At 58.8% G+C, this 26,616-nt stretch overlaps 2 protein-coding genes across 3 annotated transcripts; both read left to right on the plus strand.

The window, feature by feature from the left end:
* The first annotated feature begins 4,211 nt into the window (after positions 1 to 4,211).
* On the plus strand, positions 4,212 to 16,983 carry TGM5 (transglutaminase 5). 2 transcript variants are annotated; one of them, XM_081196164.1, is made up of 13 exons: positions 4,212 to 4,390; positions 5,003 to 5,179; positions 6,689 to 6,940; positions 7,715 to 7,833; positions 8,526 to 8,654; positions 9,495 to 9,672; positions 10,503 to 10,641; positions 11,017 to 11,120; positions 11,675 to 11,914; positions 14,006 to 14,353; positions 14,441 to 14,601; positions 14,964 to 15,097; positions 16,482 to 16,983. In XM_081196164.1, the coding sequence occupies exons 1-13, from the start codon at positions 4,381 to 4,383 to the stop codon at positions 16,654 to 16,656; spliced, it is 2,166 nt and encodes a 721-aa protein (XP_081052290.1). In that variant the 5' UTR covers positions 4,212 to 4,380; the 3' UTR covers positions 16,657 to 16,983. The 2 variants fall into 2 exon arrangements, with proteins under 2 accessions (XP_081052290.1, XP_081052289.1); XM_081196163.1 differs by lacking the exon at positions 4,212 to 4,390 and having other exon boundaries at positions 4,418 to 5,179.
* Positions 16,984 to 17,467: 484 nt separating this feature from the next.
* Positions 17,468 to 26,576, plus strand: LOC308588349 (protein 4.2-like). The gene is given in 14 exon segments (XM_081196827.1): positions 17,468 to 17,492; positions 18,292 to 18,480; positions 19,522 to 19,755; positions 19,931 to 20,049; positions 20,248 to 20,370; positions 21,892 to 22,069; positions 22,359 to 22,497; positions 22,593 to 22,696; positions 23,087 to 23,329; positions 23,495 to 23,827; positions 24,620 to 24,783; positions 26,130 to 26,303; positions 26,306 to 26,347; positions 26,349 to 26,576. Coding segments are annotated over 14 exon segments (2,277 nt in total). The 5' UTR covers positions 17,468 to 17,482; the 3' UTR covers positions 26,574 to 26,576.
* Positions 26,577 to 26,616: the final 40 nt, after the last annotated feature.

Below are 26,616 nucleotides of genomic sequence, written 5' to 3' on the forward strand. Positions count from 1 at the left end.
AATACACTTTTCTTTCTCCTAAAGTCAATTATGAGTTCTTTGGTTTTTTTGGTGTTAAGCATAAGATTATTTTCTTTACACCATTGAATTAACCCCTGTACTTCTTTCCTATAAGCAGTCTCATCGTTCTCACTGATGAGCCCCACCACTAAACAGCAGCAGCTAAATATAGATGTTAAAGAACCGGGGCTCCTGGACCCGTGTCCATCTTGGCTTCTTAGTGTCAGCCATGGGGGGCTGACTGGGGGGGGGACCACTGACCTTGAAGGAGGTGATGGAGCATTGCCTCCTTAGAAAATGCTCCCTGGACCTAGAACTGCTGGCTTCCCTTTCGGAGGCAAGGCACTCAGGACAATTGGGGGGGTCCACTTTCAGGCAGGCTTGGAGGAAGCTGATTACTTGGGTCCCTTCTAGTCTGGCTTCAGGCCCGATGAGGGCACTGAAACTGCCTTGGTCACCCTGGCTGATGACATGTGCCAGGAGAAAGATGGATCCTTGATCTCTTGTTGACTTTCAATACTGATGAGCGTGGGATCCTTTTGGAGCAGCTTAGGGAGGTGGGGGGGCACTGGGCTTCGGTGGTTCTGCTCCTGCCTCCAAGCCCATTTCCAGACGGTAGCTGTGGGAGCCTGCTGTGGGTTGCCTGGGAGTTGTCCACCTTGTCCCTTGTGCTATTTGCCATCTACTGTATGTGCAGGCTTTGGGAGCTGCCATCAGGAGTTTTGGAGTGAAGTCCATCTTGCCAAGCAGACCCTTTGGCAGCAGCCCATCTGCTTGGCATACCTTGCCATGTGGGGCCATTGTCATACGGAGGGCCTGCCCTGATGCTGGAGGTGCAGAATCAGCCGAGAACTTCTTTGAACTGTTCTGTCTTGTACTTTTGTTCTCATTGTATGTTCTGTAGTTAGTAGTATTAAATGTTTTTATTTTCTGTTTGGGATTTGTAAGAGATGTCCCAACTTTTGTGTTCTGAATAACCTTTCTTCTTAATAAATTTGGAAAAAGGATTTCCCCCTGCTTTTGTCTTTTGTGCCTTTCTGCCGGGGAAGCTGAACCACTGCTTAATCCTTTAGTCGCCTACCAGAGCCTGTTGGATTTCTGTCTGTGCCACGGTAAAGTGACACAGAGTGGGGCAGCCCTGTAAAACTGAAGAGTAATCTCCTTCTTTAGGTTACTTTTCAGGGGCTGTACTGAGATAAGGAAGTGGTGGCAGCAAACTACTGTTCCGTTTTTGTGTTCTGAAAAAGCTTTTGCGTACCTGTCTCTCTTCCTGCTGAATTTGGAGGACAGGTTGGAGAGGTAGAGAGCATGCGCAAATGCTACAGCACCTTTTTACATTGGCTATTAGCACCCTAGATGTATATTTTTAGGACCCACTTTATTTTTGTGGTTGTAGGTTGTTCTAAACTGTTTTAACATTGTGTCTTAATTGTTGTGAAGTGCCTACGGACATTACACTGAACAGCAGGCAATAAATCATATATTTACATATATATAAGCTCCTTCCGTGCCCTTTTTAGCATACTCAAAAAGAAATGAAAGCAAATTATCAGCATACACACACACACCCCTCAGATTGCTATCGGGTGCATATTTTTCCTTTGTGGTTGGCTTGTGCTGTTTTCTGGTTTGGCACATAGCAGAGTGACCAAAAGACAAAGTCAGGATTCCTCCATTCAGGAGCAGACTACAGACAGAAAAGAGATGACTGCCTCACTTGAGGAAGGAGTGGGAATGGAAGGGGAGTAGCAGAAAGTGACAACTGATTCAGTCACCCAAAAACAAATCGCCTGAGACCCACAGGGCAGATGCCACACCTGAACTAACTTGAACAGGAAAGGTGGGTTTTTATGAGGAGGAACTGGGTAGAGAGTGGTCCCTCAACAGGGTCAGCCAGCGAAGCTGAATGTTGAAAGACAAATGGAAGTACAGACGTACCTTGGTTTACGAACAGCTTAGTTTATGAACAATTTGGATTAAGAACGCTGCAAACCCGGAAGTAGGTGTTTCGGTTTGTGAACTTTGCCTTGGAAGCAGAACATGTTCCGCTTCCTGTTGAGTGTAAATTGAGTCCCCTGCTGTTATGGGAAAGCATGCCTTGGTTTAAGAACGCTTTGGTTGAAGAATGGACTTCCGGAACGGATTAAGTTCGTAAACCAAGGCACCACTGTATATTGACATGGAGTGCAGAGTGGAACTGTGGAACTCAACGACAAAAGAAGGGCCTGCAGGACCCGGCCAGTGGGGGCCCATCTAGTCCAGCACCCTCTTCTCACAGGGGCCAACTAGGGGAGAAGCCTTGCAAGTGCAAGGGGACCTTCCCTCCCATGGTTTCTGGCAACTGGTATTTGGAAGCACTGCTGCCTCCAGCTGTGCAAGGGGAGCAGAGTCCTCCTGGCTAGGAGCCTTGGACAGACCTCCCCTCCTCCCCTTATAGCCATCCGGGTTGGCGGCCATCCTGTGGCAGGGAGTTCCATAGTTTCACCGTGTGCTGCAGAAAATGCTCAGTGGGGTCCAACTGGCTGTCCCACTGAGGGAGACCCCCTTGCAAGGCGCTGAGGGGCCAAAGGAGGCAAGCGGGGGGGGGGCTATGAGGGGTGGCGCTGTGACACCTTCTGTCTGCAGAAAGGCAGACACAGGCAGAATGACAGGCGGAGCTGCTAATCCACCAGCTCAGGCATTCTTGGCAGGGGAGGGAGAAGGAATCCAGAAACCACAGTGGCTCAGCCTTTGTTTCCCAGGCTGGTCCTGGCCTGCCCACCACAAAGCCCAGGGCCGCCTGAGAGGCAGAGAGGGCAACTCGGGGCCACTTCCTGCTCCTCCAGCTGGCAGGAGACGCCTGCGGCTGGGGGGGGGCAGGGGGTCCTGGAGCAGGTTGCAGCACCCGCCTCTTGGCAGGGCTTCTCTCCTCTGCAAGCACCTGCCGCCCCCCCCCATGACCCTCCCTCTTCCCACACATGGGGAGCCGGCTAGGGCCACATCCTGACATCCGTGGGGAATCCTGGGAACGGTCCTTTGCTAAGGATGCTGTGAAGTCAGCGCTCTTAACAAACTACGCTTCCCAGGACCTTTCGCAGGCGGATGTGGCCAGAGAGGGGGCTGCACTGGGCCCTTTCTGGGGAAGAGACCACCCCCCCACATTCCACAAGGGCAGAGCACCTGCTTGGCATGCAGAAGGACCCGGGTTCAGTTCCTGGCAGCCTCTCCTGAGAGGCCTGGGAAACCCCAGGGAGCTGCTGCCAGTCGGTGTAGACAGAACTGAGTGGGAAAGGCCAGTGGTCTGACTCAGGGCTTCTCTGCAATTCCCCTTTGCCTGCTCTTTCCAGGCACAGGTCTGCGCTTAAAAGCTCCGTGTCTGAGTGCGCTCTCTCTCTCTCTCTCGCTTTCCTTTCTCTTTCGTCAATTCAGCTTTCAAGCCCTTTTTGGCGAATTCAGAGGACTGGCGTCTTCCTTTACTGTTAGGGCCATAACTGAAGGATAGGGCAGGGGACACCCAGCCAGATGAGTGGGGAATGAATGAATGAATAATATCTGAAACCCTTCAGAGTGAGACAGAGATGCTGCCAGTCAGTGCCTGCCAGGCGGAGTCCTCCAGGTGCTGCTGAACTACAGCTCCCATCATCCCTGGCCACGACCCACACAGACTGCTGCAAGCAGGGATTCAACACCCCCTGGCGGGCACCGTGTTGGTGACCCCAGCACTGGCCACGCTGAGTGAGATGGGCCAAGGGCAGGTTCCTGCGAAGGACCAGAAGGGCCTCTTTGGACCACTATCCCGCAGAGCCGCTGTGCGAAGGCGACCTCTGGGTGGCGCTGCAGCAGGGACTCCCCCCCCCCAGCCCCACCCGCTGGCCCCTGGATGCGAGGCTGTGGGCTGGCTCCTGTCCGAGCCCCTGCAGGGAGGTGGGGTCTGCCACTGCTGTCCCCCCCCCCACCCAACGGTGACCATGTCCTTTGAGGCCCCGTGCCTGATGCTTGGTAGCAGCATCTCCGGGTCGGGCTGGGAAAGGCTCCCCTGCCAGAGACCCTGCGGAGCCGCTGCTGCTGCTGCCAGCCAGAGCAGGCACTCTCGAGCAAGAGAGAGCCGGAGCCTGACTCGGTGAGAGGCAGCTGCTCCCTCCCTCTGTTCCCACGAGGAGAGCAGAGAGGGCAGGTGGGGCAACGTTTCTCTCAGCAAGTGCCCGTCGCGCCCACACCCGGCCTGCTCCCCGGACGCTGCTGTGCCAAGAAAGTTGGTGACTGAGCAGGAAGGTGAATCGTTCATGCCGTGGCTGCTGCCACACCTCCGCCTCTCTGGCTCCGGCCAGCCGGGGAGGAGGAAGGCGGGCAGCAGCAGCAGCCCGGAGGCATTCCTCAGCAGGCGCTTGGCAGAGCAGCAGCATGGCCGCGAGTGAGTCCTGGCCTGGGGGGCGGGTGCCGGTTCTGAGGATGGGGAAGGGGTGAGCCCAGGGGGAGAGGAGGGCAGGCTCTGCTTCCAGGCCGTCCTCAGCCTGCAGGTTCCCTCCCTGGGGATTTCAGGGGCCGCAAGCAAGGATGGCTCTGCTCTTCCACGGCTGGAGCCAGCAATGCTTCTCTCGGAGTCCTTCTGGGCTCCAACCCTCTTGCTGGCTTCCCATCATGGGCATCTAGTTGGCCACTAGCTGGGCTAAATGGGCCCCTTCTGATCCAGCAGCTACAGGGCTCTTCTTAGCATCTTATGGTTGCTAAATGGAGCCTCCATGGACCGGGGCAGTCTAGCTTAGAATTGTGGAGAGCAAGAGTGGAAGATGGTGGCTTTGGAGGTTCTTAAGCAGAGGTTGAATGGCCACCTGCCATGGATACTTTAATGGAGATTCCTGCATTGCAGGGGGTTGGGCTAGATGACCTTTGGGGATCCCTTCCAACTCTATGGTCCTACCTGGGGCTTCCCAGAAGCATTCAGCTGGCCACTGAGAGAACAGAATGAGACGGGCCCCTGGCCTGGCCCAGCAGTCTCCGCTGACGTCCTTTTGCTCTTTGGTAGAACTGCAGCTGGCGTTCATCACTTGGCACAGCACCAAGAACAACCTGCAGCACCGCACAGCGGAGATGGGGGGCCAGCAGGTGATTGCGCGGCGGGGGCAGCCCTTCACCATCACCCTCCACTTCCAGGGTCGAGGCTACCTGCACGGAGACTCCCTGCACCTGATTGCAGAGACAGGTAGGAGCAGGGGGGGAGGGAGAGGAAGGGGCTTGGCCTGGGGTCTCCAACCCATGAGAGGAGAGGAGATACAAGACGATTAGGCGCCTGCATGCAGGAGGGGCTATTGAAGGCTCTGCCTCCAGTCGGAGGCTGCAAATGTTTCTGCACAGCAGCTGCTAGAAGCCCCAGGAGGGAAAAGAACTCTTGGGCTCAAATCCTGCTTGCTGGTTTCCCACAGACACTGTTCAGCCACTGGAGGCTGGACTAGGTGGGCCACTGGGGGTTCTTCTTCTGGCCCTCAGCCCTCACCACATCCAGGGCAGCGCCATCCTTCCTCTGAGGAGGCCTACCCAATGGCACAGGACCTGCTGCAAGCCCCGAGGCCTCTTCTGGGTCCTGGGGTCTGCCTTGTCCACAGGGGTCTCTGCGCCCCTCCCTGTCTTCCATCTGGACAGCCTGGCAAATGCTGCCTGCCTGTGTACAACCAAGCCTTATGAGGAATGGTTGAGGGAGTTGGGTATGTCTCATCTGGAAAAGAGGAGAACTGAGAGGAGATCTGAGAGTCATCTCCAAATATCTGAAGGGCTGTCACATGGAAGATGGAGGAAGCTTGTTTTCTCCTGCTCTGGATGGTAGGACTCGAACCCATGCCTTCTAGCTGCAAGAAAGGGGATTCCAACATCAGGAAGAACTTTTGACAGTCAACAATCTCCCTCGGGATGTTGTGGACTCTTCTTCCTTGGAGGCTTTTAAATAGAGGTTGGGTGGTCGTTTGCCCTCTATGATCTAGTTGAGATTCCTGCATTTCAAGGGTCTGGAACCCCAGGGACCATTTTATGATTGCAGCCCTGAGTCCAACCAAGGCCACTGGAGCACCTGGAGTGGGAAGCCCAGAGTTCTGCCTGCCAGCAGGTGCCAAGGGAGTCCCAGACCTTGGCGGAGACCCAGAGGGGTCCTATTGCCAGCAGCAGCAGCTGAAAGGGTCTCGTTTAGCGGCAGCGGGTGCTGCAGACAAAAGCAGGGCCTCTATTTTAAGTATTCATTATTGTATTTATATCCCCCCCCCCCCCGTTTCTCCACGGAGCTCAAGGCAGTGTCTGGCCCAAGGTCACACCCAGGGAGATTCATGGCTTTATGGGGATTTTAACCCTCGTCTCCCAGGTCTTAGTCCTCCTCTAATCCCCACAACAACAGCCCTGTGAGGAAGGTTAGACTGAGACAGGCAGTGTCTGGCCCCAAAGGTCACCCCGGGAATGTCATGCTTAAGTGTGGAGACTTGAACCCTCTCCCAGGTCGTGTCTCTGTTGCTCTAGTGCAGTAGACAGCATGGGGAGGGGGCACGGTGGCCCACCAAGGGGCAGCCTCTGTGGGCAAGCCAGTTCCCATCTTCCACGGCCGTGATTGTGATGATGGCAGCTCCCTTGCAGCCCTTCCTAGCTGCTCAATGCCCCACTGGGCTGCCTTGACCTGGCCTGACCCCCTGCGAGAGACCCTCCAGCTCCCCTTGACTCCCCCCGTACTCTGCAGGGCCTCAGCCAGACCAGCAGGCAGGGACACAATCCATCTTCCCGGTGGGGCCAGGACATCCAGGCTCGAAGCGCGCCTGGAGAGCCACCGCCAGCGCCGCCAGCGGCCCCCGATCCACGGACGTCGTTGTCTGGCCTCCGGCTGGGGCCCCCATTGGGCGTTACCAGCTGAAGATCCGCGTCGACTCCGACCACACCTCCAAGTTCTACTACCTGGGGGACTTCATCCTGCTCTTCAATGCCTGGTGCCCAGGTAGGGTGTGGGGGGGGGGCATTTGGGCGGTTCCTTCAGACCCTGAACTGTGGGGTGGGTTTCAATGGGTGGGAGAGAAGATACTAATTGCAATTTACGCCTCTAGGCACCCTCTCCAATTGTATTTCTGTGGTCTGGGTCGCTGCCTATCAGCAATGCAGCTCTGAGGACCCTGTTCCTTCTCGTGCTTTCTAGCAAGAACAGGCATTTGTTAGCTTGGGCTGCTAATCTCCCCCAACCCTGCCAGGGTCTATTCCTTGCTCAGCGCTGCAGCGGAAGAGTCCTGGGTCTGCATCTGGGGGCAGGGGCTGGGAGCATTGGGGGGGGGGGGCTTTCCTGGGCATCTGTTCAGTGGGAGGGAGCCTGGAGCAATGGAGGGAAGTGGGGCCAGCACACCCATGAGGCAAGGGGAGGCAACTGCCCCAGGCAGCAGGATCCACAGGGGCCTGGAGGTGAGGCTGGGTCCCAGGAGGGGAAGGTGCCTCTCACAACCCTCCAGAGAACCTCGGGAGAGCCTGCTGGATCAAGCCAAGCCCCCCCCCCCCCGGCCTACATCCCGTTCTCACAGATGCTCCAGTTGGGGAAACCCACAAGCAGAAGCAGAGCACCAGCGCAGCCCCCTCCCCTCCTGCGCATTCAGAAGCGTTGCTGTCAGCAGCTGCGGAGGCAGAGCAGAGCTGCCTGGCTAGTGGCCCTCGAGAGCCCCCTCTCTCCTCCTTGCCTCCTGGGGGAGGGGCTTCCCTACTCTGACCTGCCCCCTCCCCTGACTCTCAGATGATGACGTTTACCTGGAGAGCGAGCTGGAGAGGGAGGAGTACGTCCTGAACGAGCAGGGCCTCATCTACCAGGGAAACAAGAACTGGATCCGGCCCGTTCCCTGGAACTTTGGGCAGGCAAGTACCTCAGGCGAACCCCGGTGCTGGATCAGGCCAAGGACTCTAGTCCCATCCTCACAGGGGCCAACCCAGTGGGAAGCCCAGCCAAGCAGCGCCTGAGACCAACCGCTTCCCCCATTCTTGTTCACCACACTAAGGTAGAGTGGCTCTGGCCATGGAAGCCCCATTTAGGAAGGCGAAGTGCTGCAGGAGGGGCAGCCTCCCCTAGTCCAGGGCTGACTGAAGATGGGGCTCCGAAGGCATGACTGGACTTCCAGCCGACCTCTCCATCCCTGACCACTGGCCTGGCTGGGGCAGCTGGGAGCTGGAGTCCAGCAAGTGCAGGGGGAGAGCCGCACCCACAAGCCCCAGCCAGACAAGGCCCTGCCCTCCCTCCCTCCCTCCCCCAGTTCTCCTTGGCCCCCGTCCAGAAGAAGAACCTGGCCAGGCCAGGCCAAAGAGCAGCAATGCAGCTGAGCCTGCAATCGTCCGAGTTTGCTTTTCTTAGGAAAGAACATAGCAAGCTGCCTCATACCGAGTCAGGCCATTGCGCCATCTAGCTGAGTATTGCCCACACTGACTGGCAGCAGCAGCAGTGGCTCTCTGGGATTTCAGGCAGGAGTCTCTCCCAGCCCACCTGGAGCTGGAGACCTTCTGCACGCAGAGCAGGTGCTGGACCAACTGAGCTTCTTTCTCCTCTTCCCCTGCAGTTTGAGGAGGGCATTGTGGGCATCTGCCTGAAGCTGTTGGACAGGAGCCTGCACTTCTTGCACGACCCGGGCAGGGATTGCTCCTTGCGCAACAGCCCCGTCTACGTCAGCCGGGTGCTGAGTGCCATGGTAAGAGCTGCTGGGACCACCCAGCGCTGTGGGAAACCCCCCCCCCTCCTGAGGGCTGTTCCCTGATCTGCTCAGGGTGGGGCTGGTGGGACCTTCTGAGATGGGGACCCAAAGCCATTGGCTGGACTTGCCCTCAGCCAGGAGACAGTGCAATGCAGAATGCGCAAGAGGCATCGCCTTCCCCCTGCCCCACGCCTGCCACCCAGGAATACAGTGCACAGGCTGTTCCAGGTGGGGCTGCCATAGCTTATTCCGCTTATAAATCACTTCCCGAGAAGCACCTTGAAGCTGTTTCACAACACAGCAAAAACAATTAGAAACCCTTTAAAATTAAAAACAACTGCATGTACACAGACAGTTTTCCTTCCCTCGGAAAGGGCAGGCACGTGGCAGGGTGCTCCAGGCTCCCGTTTCGACTGCTGCAATGCATTGTGGGTAGGGCTGCCCTTGCAAGGTGCAACTGCCAGAACATTAACTGGCTGAGGAAAAGACTGGTTTAGGTCTCTGTTCTGTCTGAAACAAAAGAGGCTGGCTAAAGCCATGTGGCTGGAGCAAGCAGCTCAGAGCTCCTCACAGGGAGGGAGAGAGAAAAAACACAAAGGTTTGGTGACCCAATTCCTCTCCCAGTGACAGGTGATGACATAGGCTGAGGCTGGCAGGACAGCTGACTCTATGGCTTAACCCCTTCATGAACCAATTAGGCTCAAACACACTCGAGTTAGCTATATGAGGCTGCAAGTTCAAAGTACTTTGGGAGGCTCAGTCCAGTGGCTGTGAGCTTGGCTTTGCCTGGAGGGGTCCTCTGGCACTCATGGGGCTGCCTGCCCTCCCCCCCTCCAGATCAACAGCAACGATGACAACGGGGTCCTCCTGGGCAACTGGAGCGAGGACTATTCCGGGGGCGTCCGCCCCACCGAGTGGAGTGGCAGCATCGCCATCCTGACCCAGTGGGACCACAGCGGGGGCCGGCCGGTCAAGTATGGGCAGTGCTGGGTCTTTGCAGCCGTGATGTGCACAGGTAGGGATGGGGAGCAATGCATGCTGGGAGCAACTCCCCAGGGAAACGTGGAGGCCTCTGCTTCACATGCAAAGCCAGAAGGGACAGGGCAGAGGGGACTGTCCGGCTACTATTTGTCAAGATCGTTGTGAAATGAGAAGCAGCTGTATTTTGAATAGGAAAGTGATAGGTTGCATTTGGGAACTTCCTCACCTAGCAAGGAATTTAAGAAACACAGCATTTTTCCTGACTGAAACCTCGTAGAGAGGTTGGTACTTAAGGGGAGGTGGACGGGGGGGGGGGGCGGATAGCAAAACACAGGGCAACTTTAAAATACTGTCGGTGAAAGCAGGTGGCCCATCTGGGCCAAAGGGAGAGGCAGGTGTGCCAGTTTTCCTTAGGGGAAAAAACAGGGGGGTGGGGTGGCCAAATAGTGAGCTGGAGAAATGGACCCCCGAGTCCCCTCTGATGCACACACACACACACACACACACACACAGAGAGAGAGAGAGAGAGAGAGAGAGAGAGAGAGAGAGAGAGAGAGAGAGAGACTTTACTCTTGGGGCCCAGAGACTGGCCCCATGGGAAATGGGGGTCCCTGTAAGAGCCTCACCCCAGCTGCTTTATCACTGGAAGCTGAAGCTGCTGCTCCTCTCGCTATTAACATGCTCAGAGGCTAGTTACAGGAGCCAAGTACATGATCCTGGCAGAACTGGCACTGCCATCCCTTCCCCGGTGGGGGGGGGGGGGGACAGCAGCACTTGGTTCCCCCAGCAGAAGCTGAAGGGCAGCAGGTGGGGAGGGGTCCCAGCTGCCCAGGACGGCACCCAGCTGCACCCTCCTCTCCGCAGTGCTGCGATGCCTCGGGATCCCTTCACGAGTGGTGACCAACTTTGACTCGGGGCACGAGAAGGACGGGAACCTGATTATCGATGTCTTCTATGACAAGGCCGGGCACCTCCTGCCCACAGAGAGCAAGGACAGCATCTGGTGAGATGGGGCTGCCTCCTGGGGGGACCTTTCCCCCTCCCCTCCCGACTGCCAAATCCTCTGGGGCCCCTTCTTCTCTGCATCACGTGATGGAGGGAGGACCACCCTGACTCAGGGGCTCCTTGCCAGGGATGGAGTGAGGCAAGGGCTTTCCTTCCCAGGTGGCCTTTGACCTCAGACCAAACCCAAGACTGGGCTCTTCTCTACCCAAAGAGAGATACAGCCTCAAGCGGAGGCTGGGGGGGGGGACATCTGTCAGGGATGCTGTGATTCCCCCCTCCCTCATGATGACCCCAGAGGTCCATCTTACCACAAAGCCCACCCCTCCCAGCTAGAGAGACCATCTCTTTGGGCTCTGCTTGTCTTCTGCTGCAGGAACTTCCACGTGTGGAATGAGTGCTGGATGGCGCGCAGAGACCTTCCCCCCGGCTACCATGGCTGGCAGGTCCTGGATGCCACCCCCCAGGAGCGCAGCAACGGTGCGTTTCCCCGCTCCTCCTTCCAGCCTGGCCTGGGCTTGGCCTGACTGCTTCCCCATCATGCCTCTCTCTGTCTCTGGGGGACCTTGAAGGGCAGCCCCATGAAGACGCTGAGCCAGTGGGTGGAAGCTGTGAAAAAGGCCAATGTCATGCTACAGATCTTTAGGGAAGGAACGGGAAATAAAACTCCCAATATCATAACCTTAGATTATACCAGTCTAAGGTGCGACCACATTTGGAGTACTATGCACAGTTCTGGTCACCTAAAGGATATTGTGGAGTTGGAAGAGGGTCAGAAAGGGCGATTGAAAGGATCCAGGGGGTGGAGCAACTGCCTTATGAGGAAGGGAGCGCAGGGATATGGCTGGCTCCTAGCCAGGGAGGCCCTGCTCTGCCTCCACAGCATCTGAACTCCAGTTTTGGGAAGCCACAGGTGGGGAGGGGGCCCCTGCGCCCAGGTCCAGTTTGTGGACTCCCAGCTGTGAGAACGGGGTGCTGACCTGGATGGGGCCCTGGCCTGATCCAGCCCTGACATTTCCCTTCCCTCCTGGCAGGGCTATACTGCTGTGGGCCAGCCCCTGTCAGCGCCATCCGGGAGGGAGACGTGGACGTGCGCTTCGATGCCCCCTTTGTGTTCTCCATGGTGAATGCTGACCGTGTGGCTTGGCTGCTGGACGGGGCAAGGAAGGAGAAGCTCCAGTGGGACACCAGTGCTGTTGGGAACAACATCAGCACCAAATGCGTTGGGAGCGAGGAGCGGGAGGACATCACCAGTGCCTACAAATACCCAGAAGGTACGGAGATGGAGGAACCCACGGCCACCCATAAATGCATCCTGCACCCGGCCAGCTGGCCTGACTCAGGAGATGTAATCTGGATTCACCGTTCCTGCAGGCGGTTACAGAGGAGCAGAACAGCTTGTTCTGGCCTGGAGTCAGAGCCGGTGGAGAGGCCTCTTGGCCAGCAGGCTCCTAAATTGCAGGGTGCTATTCCCTCATCTGAAGGCTGTGAAATTCTCAGCCAGCATGTCTGATCCTGCTTGCGATGGTGGCAGCAAAGCGCCTTTAGTGGCTGGGGCACAGCGAAAGCAGGAAGCCCAGGTTCCCTGGCTGCTAAGAGGCTGCCACAAGCACCTCGCGGGTCAGCCTGAGGGTTGCTGCACTGTCAAGGCAGTTGGCTGGGGCTGGGCTTTGTGGCGCACGATTGTTCTTGCACGATTGGGTCTTCGAGGGCTTGGGGCCACAGGGAGGAAGCTGCCGCTGCAGGAAACCTCAAGCAGCCGGAGCACCAGCTGGGAGTGGCTTCTACGAGCTCTGCTCTAAAAAACAGCAGCTGCAAAACTCCTTCAAAAAGATCCACATGAAACCGCTGAGTTGGGTCATCTGGAGTCCCTTGTCCGCAATATGCTGATGACACACAGCTGTCCTTTACATCTGCAGGTGGGCAGTGGAAGTGCTGGACTATTGTCTGGTCTTGATAATGGACTGGATGAGCGCCAGCCAACTGAAGTTCACTCCGGATCAGGGTGGTTCCCTAGACTGGATGGCTGGGAAGTGGCCTTGATGGGGTTACACTCCCTCTGAAGGAGTGGGTATGCAACTTGGGGGTACTTCTGGGTCAGGTGGTCTCAGTGGCCCAGAGTGCTTTCTAGCAGCTTCATCTGGTGGCCCAGCTGCCCCCTTCTGTGGTCCATGCTCTGGAAACCTCTAGCTTAGATGACCGCAGCACATTATGCGTGGGGCTGCCTCTGATGAGAGTTGAGAAACTTCACCTGGTGCAGAATGCGGTGGCCAGGTTGCTCATTGGGGCAAGATGGATGGAGTATTTAATGCCAATCCTGGCCCAACTGCTCTGGCTGCCAATTTGTTTCCAGACCCAATTCAAAGTGCTGGTGCTGACCTATAAAGCCTTCAGTAACTCAGGATATGACCAATCTGGACCCTGCGATCATCCTCTGAGGCCGTTCTCCGTGTGACTCCTCCGCAAGAGGTCCGGAGGGTGGCTACATGAGAATGGACCTTTTCTGCAGTGGCTCCCTGCTTGTAGAATGCTTCCCCCAGGGAGTCCCGCCTGGCGCCTTCATTACATGTCTTTCAGTGTTAGGCAGAAACATTCCTCTTCTCCCAGGCCTTAGGCTGGTTAAACAATCCATTGCTTTTTTCAAGGGGTTTGTTACTGGTTTTTCTGCTTGTTTTTGTTATGCTATGTATTTTGTGTTTTCGTTTTGTATCTTTATGCTGTAAAAACCACTCCGTGATCTTTGGATGAAGGGCGGGCAGTTTATAAATTTAGTAAGCAAGTAAAATAACATAAATAAGTTCAGGGCTGCTAACCCTGCTGATTCTGCTCTGCCTCCCTGGTGAGAGACAGGAACAGAGTCCCAGTTGCTGGAAGCCACAGGAGGGGAGGGGGCTGCTCTTCTGCTCGGGGGTCCTGCTTGCTGGTTTCCCACTGGGACTAGGAGGGCCTCCTGGGGCCTCGTCCTGCAGGGATGATCTTATGCAGACTGCAAGTAGGCTAGCAGAGATCTGGTGCCTCTGATGGCTCCCAAACTCCTCCGCCAGTGTGGTGTAGTGGTTAAGAGCGGTAGACTTGTAATCTGATGAACCAGGTTCGCTTCCCCGCTCCTCCACCTGCAGTTGCTGGGTGACCTTGGGCCACTCACACTTCTTTGAAGTCTCTCAGCCCCACTCACCTCACAGAGTGTTTGTTGTGGGGGAGGAAGGGAAAGGAGAATGTTAGCTGCTTTGAGATTCCTTTGGGTAGTGAATAAAGCGGGATATCAAATCCAAATCCAAACTTTTCTTCCCTTAGCCAAGCTCCGGACCCGGGGGGGTGTGCCTCACCTCGTGCACTCACTGGCCTTGCCTTGTCCTTCCCCACAGGCTCCCCGGCAGAGCGCCGTGTGTTCCTGAAGGCCCTCGGCCAGAGGCAGCCGCTCAGCCCCCCAGTGCGATACAGGTCGGGAGTCCTTCCGGTTGCGTTCTCTGCCTCTGTGGAGGACAGGACCCGGGAGCCGCCGCTGGCCGTGGCCCAGACCTCTCTGAAGCTCCAGCTGGTGGAGAGTCCTGAGGTGGGCCAGGACATCCAGCTGGTGCTGGCGGCCTGCAACCTGGAGTTTGTGCCCAAGGAGCTCAAGCTGAGTCTCAGCGCCCAGGCCGTGCTGCACGATGGCCACCCGCGGCCGCCCTTCTGGCAGGAGACCCTGTACCTCTCCCTCCACCCCAGGGAAGGTAAGGCGAGCGGGAGGGGGAGCGGGCAGGCCTCCCGAGGCGCTGTCTCCGGGTGAAGGAGTGCCTCTGACACGGGCCTCTTTGCAGAGAAGGAGATTCCCTGGACCATCTCCTACCAGCAGTACGGGCAGCAGCTGGGAGAGGATAAGCAGCTTCGCATCATCGCGCTGGGCGAGGAGAACACTACCTGGCTGAAGACCCTGGCAGAGAAAACCATCACCATGGCCAGCCCCAGCCTGGACATCCACGTAGGCACATCGCCTCTGGGTTGGCGGGGGTGGCACAGTGGGCTGCTCACCTGGGAGATGGGACAGCTACTGTGGGGTTGAGTGCAGGTTTTCCAAAGGCTCTGTTCCTGGGGGCAAAGGAGCCAGACACATGACCGGCTCCCTCCCTGGCACACACCTTGCAACCCTCCAATGTGGTTTGGGTGGGCTAAAGCCACGCAGGCTCAGCAAGAAACATCCCAGCCTTCTTCAAAGTGGGGAACAAGCTTGCCCCCCCCCCACCGCCCAAGCTTCAGGCCAGGCAAAGAGAGGGCTGGGGGGTGGGCACCTGTCCCAAAGAGCCCGCCTCCCTTCTGCTCCTAACCGCTTGCTCCTTGGCACAGGTATTGGCCTCCGTGGTGGTGAACCAGCCCTTCCCGATCCAGGTGGTGTTTGCCAACCCCCTTTGGGAGCCCGTGGGCAACTGCGTCTTGACCATGGAAGGCAGTGGGCTGGTGAAGGGCCAGCCCCAGATACAGTGAGTAAGGGGGCAGGGGGGCAGGAAGGCTGGTTGCAACTCATCTCTCCAGGCGCCCACAGGCATGGGGTGAACAGTTTCAAAATCCCATCCTTGGCAGCAAAATTTAAAATCACAGACTGTAAAACTTTGTTCAGGCAACAACTTGGGAAGGAAGTAAAATAAGACTGACTTACTTTATAACCATGCACTGGATCACAGCAACAGCAATAATAAAAGCTATGCAAGCAAAATACTTACATTTACAGTATAACCAGCTGGCATCTGCCTGGCACAGGCGACATTTGCCCTCTTTGTGGTCAAAGGGAGAGAGAGGAAGAGGAAGTACTCTATGCTCCTCCCTCTCCTAGAGAGGAGGGGAAATGGCATCACACAGAGCCCTCTCTACCAATTGTATTTCTATGGTCTGAGTCTCTGCCTGTCAGCAATACATCTCGGGGGTCTTGGCTCCTTCTCCGGCTGACTGGCAGGAAGAGGCATTTGTTAGGTGTGGCTGCTGCCCCTTGGGGGGAGGCTTCCACCCCCAGCGCTTGATCTCCCGGAGGAAGTGCAGCCAAAGGAGGTTGGGGAGCAAGGCAGTCAATGCACAGTTCAGCGTCTCTGCTGCTTGGGAGATCTTTGGGGCAGGATCCTCCCCCTGCTCCGTGTGTGTGTGAATCTGCACGTGGCCCCTTCTCCTTCCCCGTCCACTATCAGCCCTGGAGCCATTTCTGGAAGTCAGGGGCCCAGCAACACATTCAGTTGCCTCTCTGGCACCCTGGAACTACAAACAGCAGAGAGACCTACAAGCAGGAAAATATGTGCCTAAAGAGTCTTTAGAAAAAAAGGAATAAGCAACCATACAAACTGGAAGATTTAGCCTCCTTTCTGATTCACAGGAGCGTAGCACTGGGGGCCAAGGCCTTTGTTGCCAGTCAGGGAGGGAGATGCTGTATATTGTCCTGAAGGGGCAGAGAGAGAGAGAGAGAGAGAGGAGAAGGCGACGAAGACCCGCTCCCACAGGGGCCTCCATATACAGTATCTTCCTTCTCTTTGGTCAAGAGGCTGGATGGCCACCTGTCAGGGACAGAATCATAGAACTGTAGAGTTGGAAGGGACCCCTGAGGGTCATCTAGTCCAACCCCCTGCAATTCAGGAATCTCAACTGAAGCATCCTTGATGACAGATGATTTATTTATTTTCTCCACTTCAGGGGGTTGGACTAGATGACTCTTAGGTTCCATTCCAGCTTTACGCTGCTATGGTTTATGCCTCCTTGGCACTGTGAGTGCCCCCCTTCCCCCCCCCCGCCATTTGGGGCTCATCACTGCCTCAGAGCTGGTAAGAAAGGAAAGTGTGCCGTCCCCTTGGTCTCCTCCCTGCCAGGCTCTTCTTCTCTTTGCAGGTTGGGGCCCCTGGGCCCCCGGAAGCAGACCAGCGTCCGGCTCCAGCTGACGCCCTACAAGAGCGGCCCCCGGCAGCTGCACGTCACACTCAAGAGCAGCCAGTTCCCCCCAGTCAAGGGCCACAAGCAGCTGCAAGTGGCCCCCCGCTCGGGATGGAGGTGTCGCAGGGACTGACTAAGCCGGGACCCCCGGCAGCGCCTGGAGGGCCACGACTGCTCAGACCCCCTTTGCCCCCTCCTATAAAAGTCTGCATTCCCATCCGTCGCCGCCGCCTCGCCGGTTCCTTCTGCCGCCGCAGACCCCCCTCCAGGCCGGGGGCGGGAAGCGCAGGCAGCAGTCCTTCCTCGCTATCCTGCGCCCCAGTCGCGCGCAGACGCACCGTCGCTCGTAGGGATAGAGACACTTACCGTAATTATTCAATCAATGTCATAAAAAACTGCGGCTTACAAAGAGAATAAAACAATTAGGCTGTCAATAAAAGCAACTCTTTAGAACATAAAATCGGCAATAAACTAACGCGTGTGAACAGGCTTTCCTGAACCAGAATGTCTTGCGCACCCTGCTCTCCCCAGCGAGGCGAGAGAGGGCGGCGAAGGCGCCTGCCTGAGGTCAAGGGGCAGGGAGTTCCAGAGGGCAACTGCTGCCGCACTAAGAGATCGGCTTTTTAGAAATGCATGACAGTTTGCGCGGCGCCACCTGCTCTTTGTGGCCTGCAGGGAACCCACCTGAGCCGCGTCCCGCGAATGGGAAAAACCACACGAAGCGTGAGAAAGCGAACCCAGCAGAAAGCAGCCCGCCCCGTAACGGGAGGCTGCTTGGAAAGGCCCGTCGGAACCGCCCTGCCAGCCGCACGTGGCAGAGATAAGGGCGGCAGGTGACGCCAGCCTGATAAGGAGCCCGGGATAGGCGAGGGGGCCCCGCCCTACGGGCCCCGCAGAGGCAGCCTCGCCAGCCCGAGGCAAGAGGAGGAAGGGACGGAGCCCGCGGCCCGCAAAGCGCCATGGGCCAAGGTGAGCGGGGACTCCCTGGGCACTGCCAAGCGGTCTAAACCCGGTGCCATCCCAGAGGCGTCTGCTAGGTTCCTCGGCGCAGCATCACAGCGCGGCGCAACGGAGGCTGGCCAGGCGGGCGGGAGCCCCTGGCCCTGTAGGGAGGAGGCCGGCAGGGAGCCACGAAGCGGGGCGAGGGTGCTGGGTGCAAGCTGGGTGCGTCTCAAGGTGGGGGGCGTTTAGGCCCGGCTAAAGCGGGGGGAGTGGGAAGGGTACCAAAAGAGCAGGTGGATCGGAGGGGGCTGACGAGCGCAGCCCGGTCGAAAGGACTCCTCTACAGCCAAGAGCAGGAGCAGAGCTTTGGGCAGCAACCTCAGTGACCAGGAGGAGTTCGGGGAACAGCCCCGTTCTCACGTGCGGCGTGTGCGTTGCTCTGTCACACCCAGCGGCGTCAGGCAAGACCCCCCTCCCGCGCACTTTTGCGACAGGGCTTCCCCCCGCCATTCCAAACAGACCTCAGCACCCTCAGCAGAGTCCCACTTCTCAGGGGTCGTGAGCAGCCCCCTAAGCGTCTTTCAGGGGAGAGAGGGACATTCCTGGCTGCCGCAGTCTGGCGGTCAGTCACTACTGTCCAGACGCCGGCCTCTCTGGCCCATCTCGAGGAGAGCTCAAAGACCCCCGCAGGGCCTCGTGGCCCCTCTCTTGCCTACCTGCGCCCCCGTTCCTTTGCCAGAAGAGCGGGAGGGGAGCGGAAGCGACCCCCGCCCCCGCCCTGCGTGCCGCCTGCCCCCTCACCGCCCGCCCTCCTCCCGCCCCGCAGCCCTGCAGGTGTCGAGATGCGACTTGCAGCCGTCGAGGAACAACGCGGCGCACCGCACGGCGGCCGTCAGCACCGAGCGCCTGGTGGTGCGGCGCGGGCAGCCCTTTGCGCTCACCCTCCACTTCCGAGAGCCGCTGCCCGGAGCCCCCCGGAGGTACCTGCGTAAGACCTGCCTGGTCGCCCAGACGGGTAAGCTCCGGAAGAGCCGGAGGCTGAAGACCCGCGGCTCCCCGACGGCCCCGCCGCACCAGGAGCCCCGGCGCGCCTCTCGCGCTCCTCCGGCTGGGAGGGGGTGGTTGCCGGCTGGCAGAAGCGGCGGGAGCCCACCAGGAGACGCACCGTCTGCAGTTGCAGAGCAGAGCGGGAGGGGGGAGTTAAGCATCACAGGGGAGAAAAGGAGCGGCAGCTAAGTTTGCGCGGCGCCTGGAGGGAATTCCAACCCCTCCAAAAAAGTAAGGCGGGTCAGAGCTGAAGGCGAGATGAACAATTGAGAGCGTCCCATTAACTTTCTCCATCATTTCAGCGGTCCTGTAAAGGGGGTCCGCTTTGCTGGGTACACGAGGGGTGGGACTTGCACCTTCGCCAGCAGCAGTGCCCCAGCTGGGGGTGGGGACAGAGAGGACACGCCCACGGACCCTTTTTCAGGAAGCTGTGGCTCCGGCATTGCAGCGGGTTGGACTAGATGACTCTCGGGTCCCTTCCAACGCCTCGATTTTGAGGTCAGGGCCCTAGGCCACCTCGCTTAGGACTTTTTAGACTGCTTGCCAGCGATCCTCCAGCGCGTTCAGCGGGTGGTGGGGAGGTCTCTGCCAGCTCCACATGGAGATGCTGTCAGGATTTGAACCCGGGACCTTCTGCTTGCAAAGCAACTAACTCTCCCCCAGAGCTAGAATGCCCTTCTCGGAAGGAATGTAGAAAAGCAATTGTGCAGCACCGTCTCCTAAAACAGCTGGGAGGTGTGTCATATGTTTGCACTAGATGTTTTAACACCCCCGTTAAAATCAGTTTGCCCTGAATGAAGCCCTGAATTTGGCCCTGCGGAGGTTCGCCGTCCACCCCCCGTCTGACAGGACTGTCGAGGAGAGCTCAAAGACCCCCGCAGGGCCTCGTGGTCCCTCTCTTGCCTACCTGCGCCCCCGTTCCTTTCTCCAGCCAGCCCCCCAGCAGACCTGTCCCCCGCCCCTCGCTGCCTTGCGTCCCCTTTTGGCCATCTCGCGTTTCTGGCTGCAGGGCAGCGGCCATCCCGGGCGGACGGGTCCCTGGTGCGCTTCCCCATCTCCCGCCAGGGCCGCCAGAGCGGCTGGGAGGCTTTCGTGGACGCCCCCGAGAGCCTCTCTTGGACGCTGACCGTGACTTCGCCCGCCGACGCCGCCATCGGCCGATACTCCCTCCTGCTGCAGCATGGCCGAGGGGCTCCGCGCCCGCTGGGCACCTTCACGCTCCTCTTCAACCCCTGGTGCCAAGGTAGGCAAGGCGCGTCGGTGCCAACCAAGGCCAGGATGCCGGAGCCAAGAGGGCAGTGGGTGGGGTCGGAAGGTCTGCTGCGGGGAGGGGGCGGCGCAGGGGGACCCCTGCCAACCAGAGCAGCCCCCTCCCCAGGCTGTGCTGCCCCCCCCCCCTGACGGCCCGTCTCCCGCAGAGGACAGCGTCTTCCTGCCCAACGAGGCGCAGCGCCAGGAATACGTGTGCAATGAGGAGGGCACCGTTTACTGGGGGCTGGAGGAGGCGCCCCAGCAGCAGCCCTGGGACTACGGCCAGGTGAGCGAGAGACCCAGCCCCCCTCAACCCAGGGGTCGGCTGCGCCTGGCCGGTTTGGGCCAGGTGGGCGGCCGCACCTGCGGGGCTGCTCCTTACTGCTGCGGGAGGCGCGCGCGGAGCGGAGGGGTCGGGATGGTCGGGGGCGCGAGTGGGGCTCCCCCCATCCTCCAGCCTCCCATCCTCCGCCTCCCTTTTCAGTTCGAAGAGGACATCGTGGACCTCAGCCTGGCCCTGCCGGCCATCGGCCTCTTCTGGTTGCAGGACGCGCCCTGCGCCCAGCGCAGCCACCCTCTCCACGTCTGCCGCCTGGTCAGCTCCCTGGTAGGTGGGCAGGAGCAGGAGGCCGAGTCGCCCGCAGACCTTGCCGGCTTAGGGCTCAGGAACCCGCCGGGCCGGGCTGGGCCGCTCGCGCCCCCTGCTGGCCACGGGGTGCCTTTAGCTGCCATTCCTGCATTGCGGGGGGGGGGGGGGGCTCGATGACCCTTGGGGGTCCTGCTGGAGATATTTTGATAAGCAGCGGGTCGGATATGTTTGACAATTTATCCTCGCTATTACTCACATGTGTGAGCAGAACGTTTAAAGTTAAAACAATTAGTTAGCAGAGTTCAAAACCCCGTCCTTTGCAGCACTAAAGTGGAAACTTCGGGACTCGGCTGTGTAGCCTTATTGCCATTTTTCCAGGCGGGGGGAGCAGACTGGATTTCCCCCTTTCCCTCTTAATGAAAAGAAGAACACAGCAGACTGTAGACCAAGCGTGAAAACAGCATTTACGTGCCTAAGTCTTGCCTTCCACTCCAGCAGCAACAGTAACAAAAAGAAGACCAGGAAAATGCTCCTTGCAAAATGCACAGTTAAAAAGGAAGTCTCCGTAAATGCAGTGGCGTAGCGTGGGTTCTCAGCACCCGGGGCAAGGCAAGTAATTTGCGCCCCCTAACCCGTGGATTTTAGCACTCAAGTCTCTTCCGCGCCCCCCCCCCAGATGTTGCGCCAGGTGCAGCAGGCCCCCCTGCACCCCCCACGCTACGCCACTGCTCCCACCACAAGTCTTCAGGACAGGCATCCGAAGGCTGGCGCGGGGAGAAGGTCTCTCCGCCCCACCGCCAGGCTTCGGAGCAGCCTTCCGAAGGCTGGCGCGGGGAGAAGGTCTCTCCGCCCCACCGCCAGGCTTCGGAGCAGCCTTCCTTCCGAAGGCTGGCGCGGGGAGAAGGTCTCTCCGCCCCACCGCCAGGCTTCGGAGCAGCCTTCCGAAGGCTGGCGCGGGGAGAAGGTCTCTCCGCCCCACCGCCAGGCTTCGGAGCAGCCTTCCGAAGGCTGGCGCGGGGAGAAGGTCTCTCCGCCCCACCGCCAGGCTTCGGAGCAGCCTTCCGAAGGCTGGCGCGGGGAGAAGGTCTCTCCGCCCCACCGCCAGGCTTCGGAGCAGCCTTCCGAAGGCTGGCGCGGGGAGAAGGTCTCTCCGCCCCACCGCCAGGCTTCGGAGCAGCCTTCCGAAGGCTGGTGCGGGGAGGAGGTCTCTCCGCCCCACCGCCAGCCTTCGGAGGAGGTCTGAGGACAGTGGGGTTCCTGCTTCCTCGAGGAGGGCCGGCCAAACGCGCCCCCCAAATGTTGCGCCCGGTGCGGCCGGCACCCCTGGCACCCCCCACGCTACGCCACTGCGTAAATGTCTGGCTGCCTCGGAAGCAGCGCGGAAAAGAGAAGAGTTCTGAGGCAGGAGGAACTCTTCTCTTAACCCTTTCATACCTGCAACGTTATTTCGACACTGAATTCCCACAATCCCTTCTAACTCTACATTGTTATGTTGGGGGGGGGCTGCTCACTTTTCTCTCTTCCCTCCCCCCCCTCCAGCTGAATAGCAAGACGCACCAAGTGATCCTGGAGGGTGGCTGGACCGGGGACTACAGCGACGGGACGTCCCCTTTCCAGTGGCCAGGCAGCGCCCCCATCCTGCGCCGGTGGCTGGCAGCGCGAGGGCAGCCTGTCCGCTATGGGCAGTGCTGGGTCTTCGCGGGGGTCCTGTGCACAGGTACAGGGGGGTCCTGTTCAGGGATGGGCCCCAGGCGAGGAAGGGGTCCCTGCTGCCTGAGATGGTTGCCCCCCCCCACGCCTACTCTGCTAGCTCTGAGGGACTGGACCCCCTCCTGCGGAAAGGGGTTTGGTGTCGAGGGAGCCGGTGGGCGTGGGCGAATCTGCCGTTCCCTAAAGCTGAAGGGTTGTGATTCCTGCACGGAAGGGGGTTGGACTGGGTGGCCCTGGGGGTCCCTTCCCCCGGGAGCCCTCTCGCCGCCCAGCTCCCGCTGCCTCCCTCTCTGCAGTGCTGCGGAGCCTGGGCATCCCCACCCGCGTGGTCACCAGCTTCGCCTCCGCCCAAGACACGGCCGGCCGCCTGCGCGTGGACGAATACTTCGACGAGAGCGCCGCCCTGATCCCCGGCCTCTCCGAGGCTGCCGTCTGGTGAGGCGCCGGAATACTGGAATGGGGAGACGGACGGGCTTCGGGGTCCCCCAAGACGCCCCCACCCCTAAGACATTCCCTCCCGTCTCCCGCAGGCCTTTCCACGCCTGGAACGAGTGCTGGATGGCCCGTCGGGATCTGCCCCCCGGCTACGACGGATGGCAAGCCGTGGATGCCACGCCTCAGGAAGAGGGCAGCTGTAGGTCCCACGGGCGGGTGGGGGGCTCAAGGGAGAAGGGGCGGGACACTGGCATTGACCCCCAGCCACAATATGGAGAGAGCGGGATGGGGAGCAGCTTCCACCTAGAGGGGGGTGAGGGATGGGAGAGAGGCCATCTGTCAGGGATTCGTTAGGTGGGATCATTGCATTGCAGGGGGTTGGACTAGATGACCGTTGGGGTACCCTTCTCTACAGGTCTTCCGTGATTCTGACTAGCTTGCCCTTTTAGCCACACTGTGTAGCCCCCTCGCCTCCACCTCCACCTCCACAAGCCAGAGGGGGGCTTCTGCTTGGACCACCACCAGAGCTTAAAACAGGGGTACCTTGGGCCACCCCTACCCCAATAGTCGCCCTCCCCTTCCTCTCCAGACTCCTCGTTTTGCGGGCCAGCCCCTGTCCGGGCCATCAAGGAAGGCCGTCTGGACCTGCCCTACGACGTCGCCACCTTCTTCGCAGCCACCAACGCCACCTGCGCTGCCTGGGTGCGACAGGACAACGGGGACTTCCAGCGTGCCTTTTCCTCCACAAAGTTCGTGGGCAACAACCTCAGCACCAAGGCAGTGGGCAGCGACCGGTGCGAGGACCTCACACACCACTACAAGCACCCGGAAGGTAAGTGGGGCAGGTGAGCTCTTGCTTTCTGCTTGGCCCCCCATCCTGGGGTGGGCTCTAAATCTGGCGGCATCTCTGACTCCCCATTCTCAGCCAGTCAAGGAAGAAATTTATCACCTGCTTCCCTGAGGAGCAAAGTGGGAATGGCTTCTGGGTTTTTTGCAGGGTCTGCTGCAGAGAGGGCTGTGCTGAACAAGGTCTCTCACGAACAGGAGCGGCTCCAAGGCCAGATTGAGGGGGACAGCAGCCCCCCTCAGGCTCCACTCGCCCCTCCGTCCCAGGAAGACGACACAGAGCCTCTCCTCTTCGCCCACATCCAGGCCAAGAGCTCTTGGCCGCTGGGGCAAGACGCCCCAGTCTCCGTGTTGGTGGTGAACCGGACTGGGGAGGAGAAGAGCCTGGCACTGGTTCTGGGTGCCCAGCCACTGCAGTATGATGGCAAGGCCCTGGCGCAGTTCTGGAAGGAGGAGTATCACTTCACTCTCCCCAGCGGGCACGGTAAGCTTGCTGGGGAGGATTTGCTGATTGCAATTTATCTCTTCAGGTGCCCACATGTGTGGGCTGAACAGTTTCTCAAAATCCCATCCTTGGCAGCAAAATTAAAAGCACAGGAATTAGGCTAAATCCAACTGTGAAGCAAGCTGGCTCTCCCTTTCTTACCCTGATTTAACAAAGAATCAGGGAACAGCCTGGGAAGTAAGTTTAAAAATACAGTGGAATTTACTTAAAATCATGCATTGGTTAACCTCAACAGTAGCAGCAAAAGCTATGCAAGCAAAATACTTCCGTTTACAGTATAATCAGCTTCTGGCATCTGCCTGAGCTGGAGCAGATAAAGGGCATGTCTGCCCCTCTTGGCTGGTCAAAGGAAGAGAGATGAGGGAAAGTGACATCACACAGAGCCCTCTCTACCAAATGTATTTCTATGGTCTGAGTCTCTGCCTATCAGCAAAACAGCTCTGTGGTCTTAACCCCTTCTCATGCTAATTAGAAAGAAGAGGCTTTTCTTAAGATTGGCTGCTGCTCTCCTACACAGAGAACCAAAGTTGGAAGGGGTCCAAAGGGACATCTAGCCCCTTTGGCACCTCTGGGTAGAGAAAGTGCCCTGCGGCCAGTGCTGATCCTGTCGGGCTAGATGGGCCATTGGTCTGGCTCAGGAGGAGGATGCATCCTGCAAACACCCCTCCCATCTAGTCCAAGTTTCTTGCAGAGGCATCACAGCCTGTGATGGACAAGTCCTTGGGTGCCCTCTGTGACTCTCCCTGAGCCCCCCCCCGTCTTGTTTTCCAGAGGAAGCCCTGAGCACCACGCTGCCTTACGCAGAATACGGCCCAGCCCTGCGCAACAACTCTCTCTTGCTGAAGCTGACGGCGCTGCTGAGAGACACGGCCTCCCATAGCAACCACCTGGCCTGGCAGGAAATCCGCTTCTGTGCCCCTGGACTCAACATCCAGGTCAGTGGGAGGCCAGAGCAACCCCCCCCCTTTCTCCAGCGAACTGCACAGACACAGCTGAGCCCCACTAACACCTGAAGGCAGAGCAGAGAAAAATCAACTACTTTCAAATCCCCCCCTCCAGCAGCTCACAGTGGTACACAGGGTTCTTCCTCCCCACTGCACAACCACCCTGTGAGGTAGGTTCGGCTGAGGAACAGTGATTGGCCCAAGGTCACCCAGGGAGCTTCATAGCTGAGTAGGCCTTTGAAGCCTGGTCTCTCCCAGGTCCTGGAGCAACTCTAGCTGTTGCACCACAGGATCTCAAGAAAGGCCTCCTCCAATGCCTGTTTTGAGGGGGTGAGCCCCCAGTCCCCCTTTCCTGACCGTGAGCCCTTCAGGGGAGGAGGTCCTTGTTTCTTCAGACTTGGGGTGCCACAGCAAAGCAGGCTGGGTAGAGCCCTGCCCCCTCCCCATTAGCAAGCCCAGTGGGTCTATGGCTTCAGCCCACCCCTGCCCCTCAGACCCCCCAGTCCCTGTGCTGCCATTGTCCTGCTTTCTCCATGAAGGTCCCTGAGCGCACAGCCCAGTTCCAGGCCACCCAAGCCGAGATCCAGCTCCACAACCCCCTCCCGGAGCCCCTCCCAGGCTGCCTCGTCTCCGTGTCAGGATGGGGACTCATCCACAAGACCAGGAGCTACAGGTGAGGGCACTCCTGGGCAAGGTGGCTTTCTTTGGGGTGGGGGATCAAGCCCTCTCCATGAAGGAGAGAAGGCTCCCTGGCATTCCAGGTGAAGGCGAAGGCACACACTCCCCATGGCTGGATCGGAAAAAGTGGAGGTGGGAGGGGGTGGGACTGTGCCAGCCCCTCTTGTCTGCCAGGGTTGAGGGGGAAGGGCTCTCTGCTGAGGTGCCAGCTGGATTCACCTGCTTGGCACCTCTGATAACAGACGGCGGGGTGGTGTTTATAGGCTTGGGGGGGGGAGGTGAGGAGCTGCTCTTAGAATCACTGAATTGTAGAGTTGGAAGGGACCCCGAGGGCCATCTAGTCCAGCCCCCTGCAATGCAGAAATCTCAGCTCAAGCATCCCTGACAGCTGGCCACCCAGCCTCTGCTCAGAAACCTCCCAGGAAGGAGAGCCCCCCACCTCCCAGGGAGTCCCTTCCGCCATCAAGCAGGTCCTCCTGTCCAAAGTTCTTCCTGGTGTTGACATGGAATCTCCTTTCTGCCCCTTGGTGCCCCTTGCCAGTCTACCATTCTGATTCCGTGAATCCATCTGGAGCAGGAGAAAACAAGCTTGCTCCATCCTCCTCCTGAGCTGGCGACCCCCTTCTGCCCCTAACAGCCCCCTCTCCTCCTCTCTGCAGGCTTGGAGACATCCCAGCTGGCAGCAGCACAGCGCTGAGGATCCCCTTCACGCCGACCCAGGCCGGGCCCCGGAGGCTGACAGTGCGTGTAGACAGCCCCCTTCTCCAGCCCCTCAAGGCCTGCAGGACCATCCAGGTGGGGGCAGCAGCTTAGAGCTTCTCCAAAGCAACAGGACACCCCCCCACACGCATTACCATTAAATGCACTTGGAGTGACACCCCTCAGACCGTGGCTCCTTCTTCATCAGCCCAGTGTGGGGGAGCTCTTTCCAAAAGCAGCAGCTCCCCTGTCCCCAAAGCAAGCTGGCTGCTCTCCTGCACTGCTGTTTAGCAGGTAGAGCCAAAGGACAAGCGGCGCCTGTGCGGCTCCCTCCTTCCCCTGCCTTACGTCTCGGCCTGCAATCTCCTTGGGGCAGAGACCTGGCTTCCTCCGGTGCTTTGTGAAGCCCCAGGTGCATGGGTGAGGCGCTATAAATGATCAGGAGCA

The sequence above is a fragment of the Podarcis bocagei genome (assembly GCF_964188305.1).
Source record: "Podarcis bocagei genome assembly, chromosome: 5".
NCBI classification, from domain to species: domain Eukaryota; kingdom Metazoa; phylum Chordata; class Lepidosauria; order Squamata; family Lacertidae; genus Podarcis; species Podarcis bocagei.

What these genes read in the sequence shown, in the direction of transcription:
- TGM5 (XM_081196163.1), top strand. Translation starts at nt 4,942, where the DNA reads ATGAGACGGGCCCCTGGCCTGGCCCAGCAGTCTCCGCTGACGTCCTTT. An exon ending in GCCCCAGCCTGGACATCCAC is followed by an intron (nt 14,602 to 14,963) that starts GTAGGCACATCG and finishes TCCTTGGCACAG; the next exon opens with GTATTGGCCTCCGTGGTGGT. An exon ending in AAGGGCCAGCCCCAGATACA is followed by an intron (nt 15,098 to 16,481) that starts GTGAGTAAGGGG and finishes TTCTCTTTGCAG; the next exon opens with GTTGGGGCCCCTGGGCCCCC.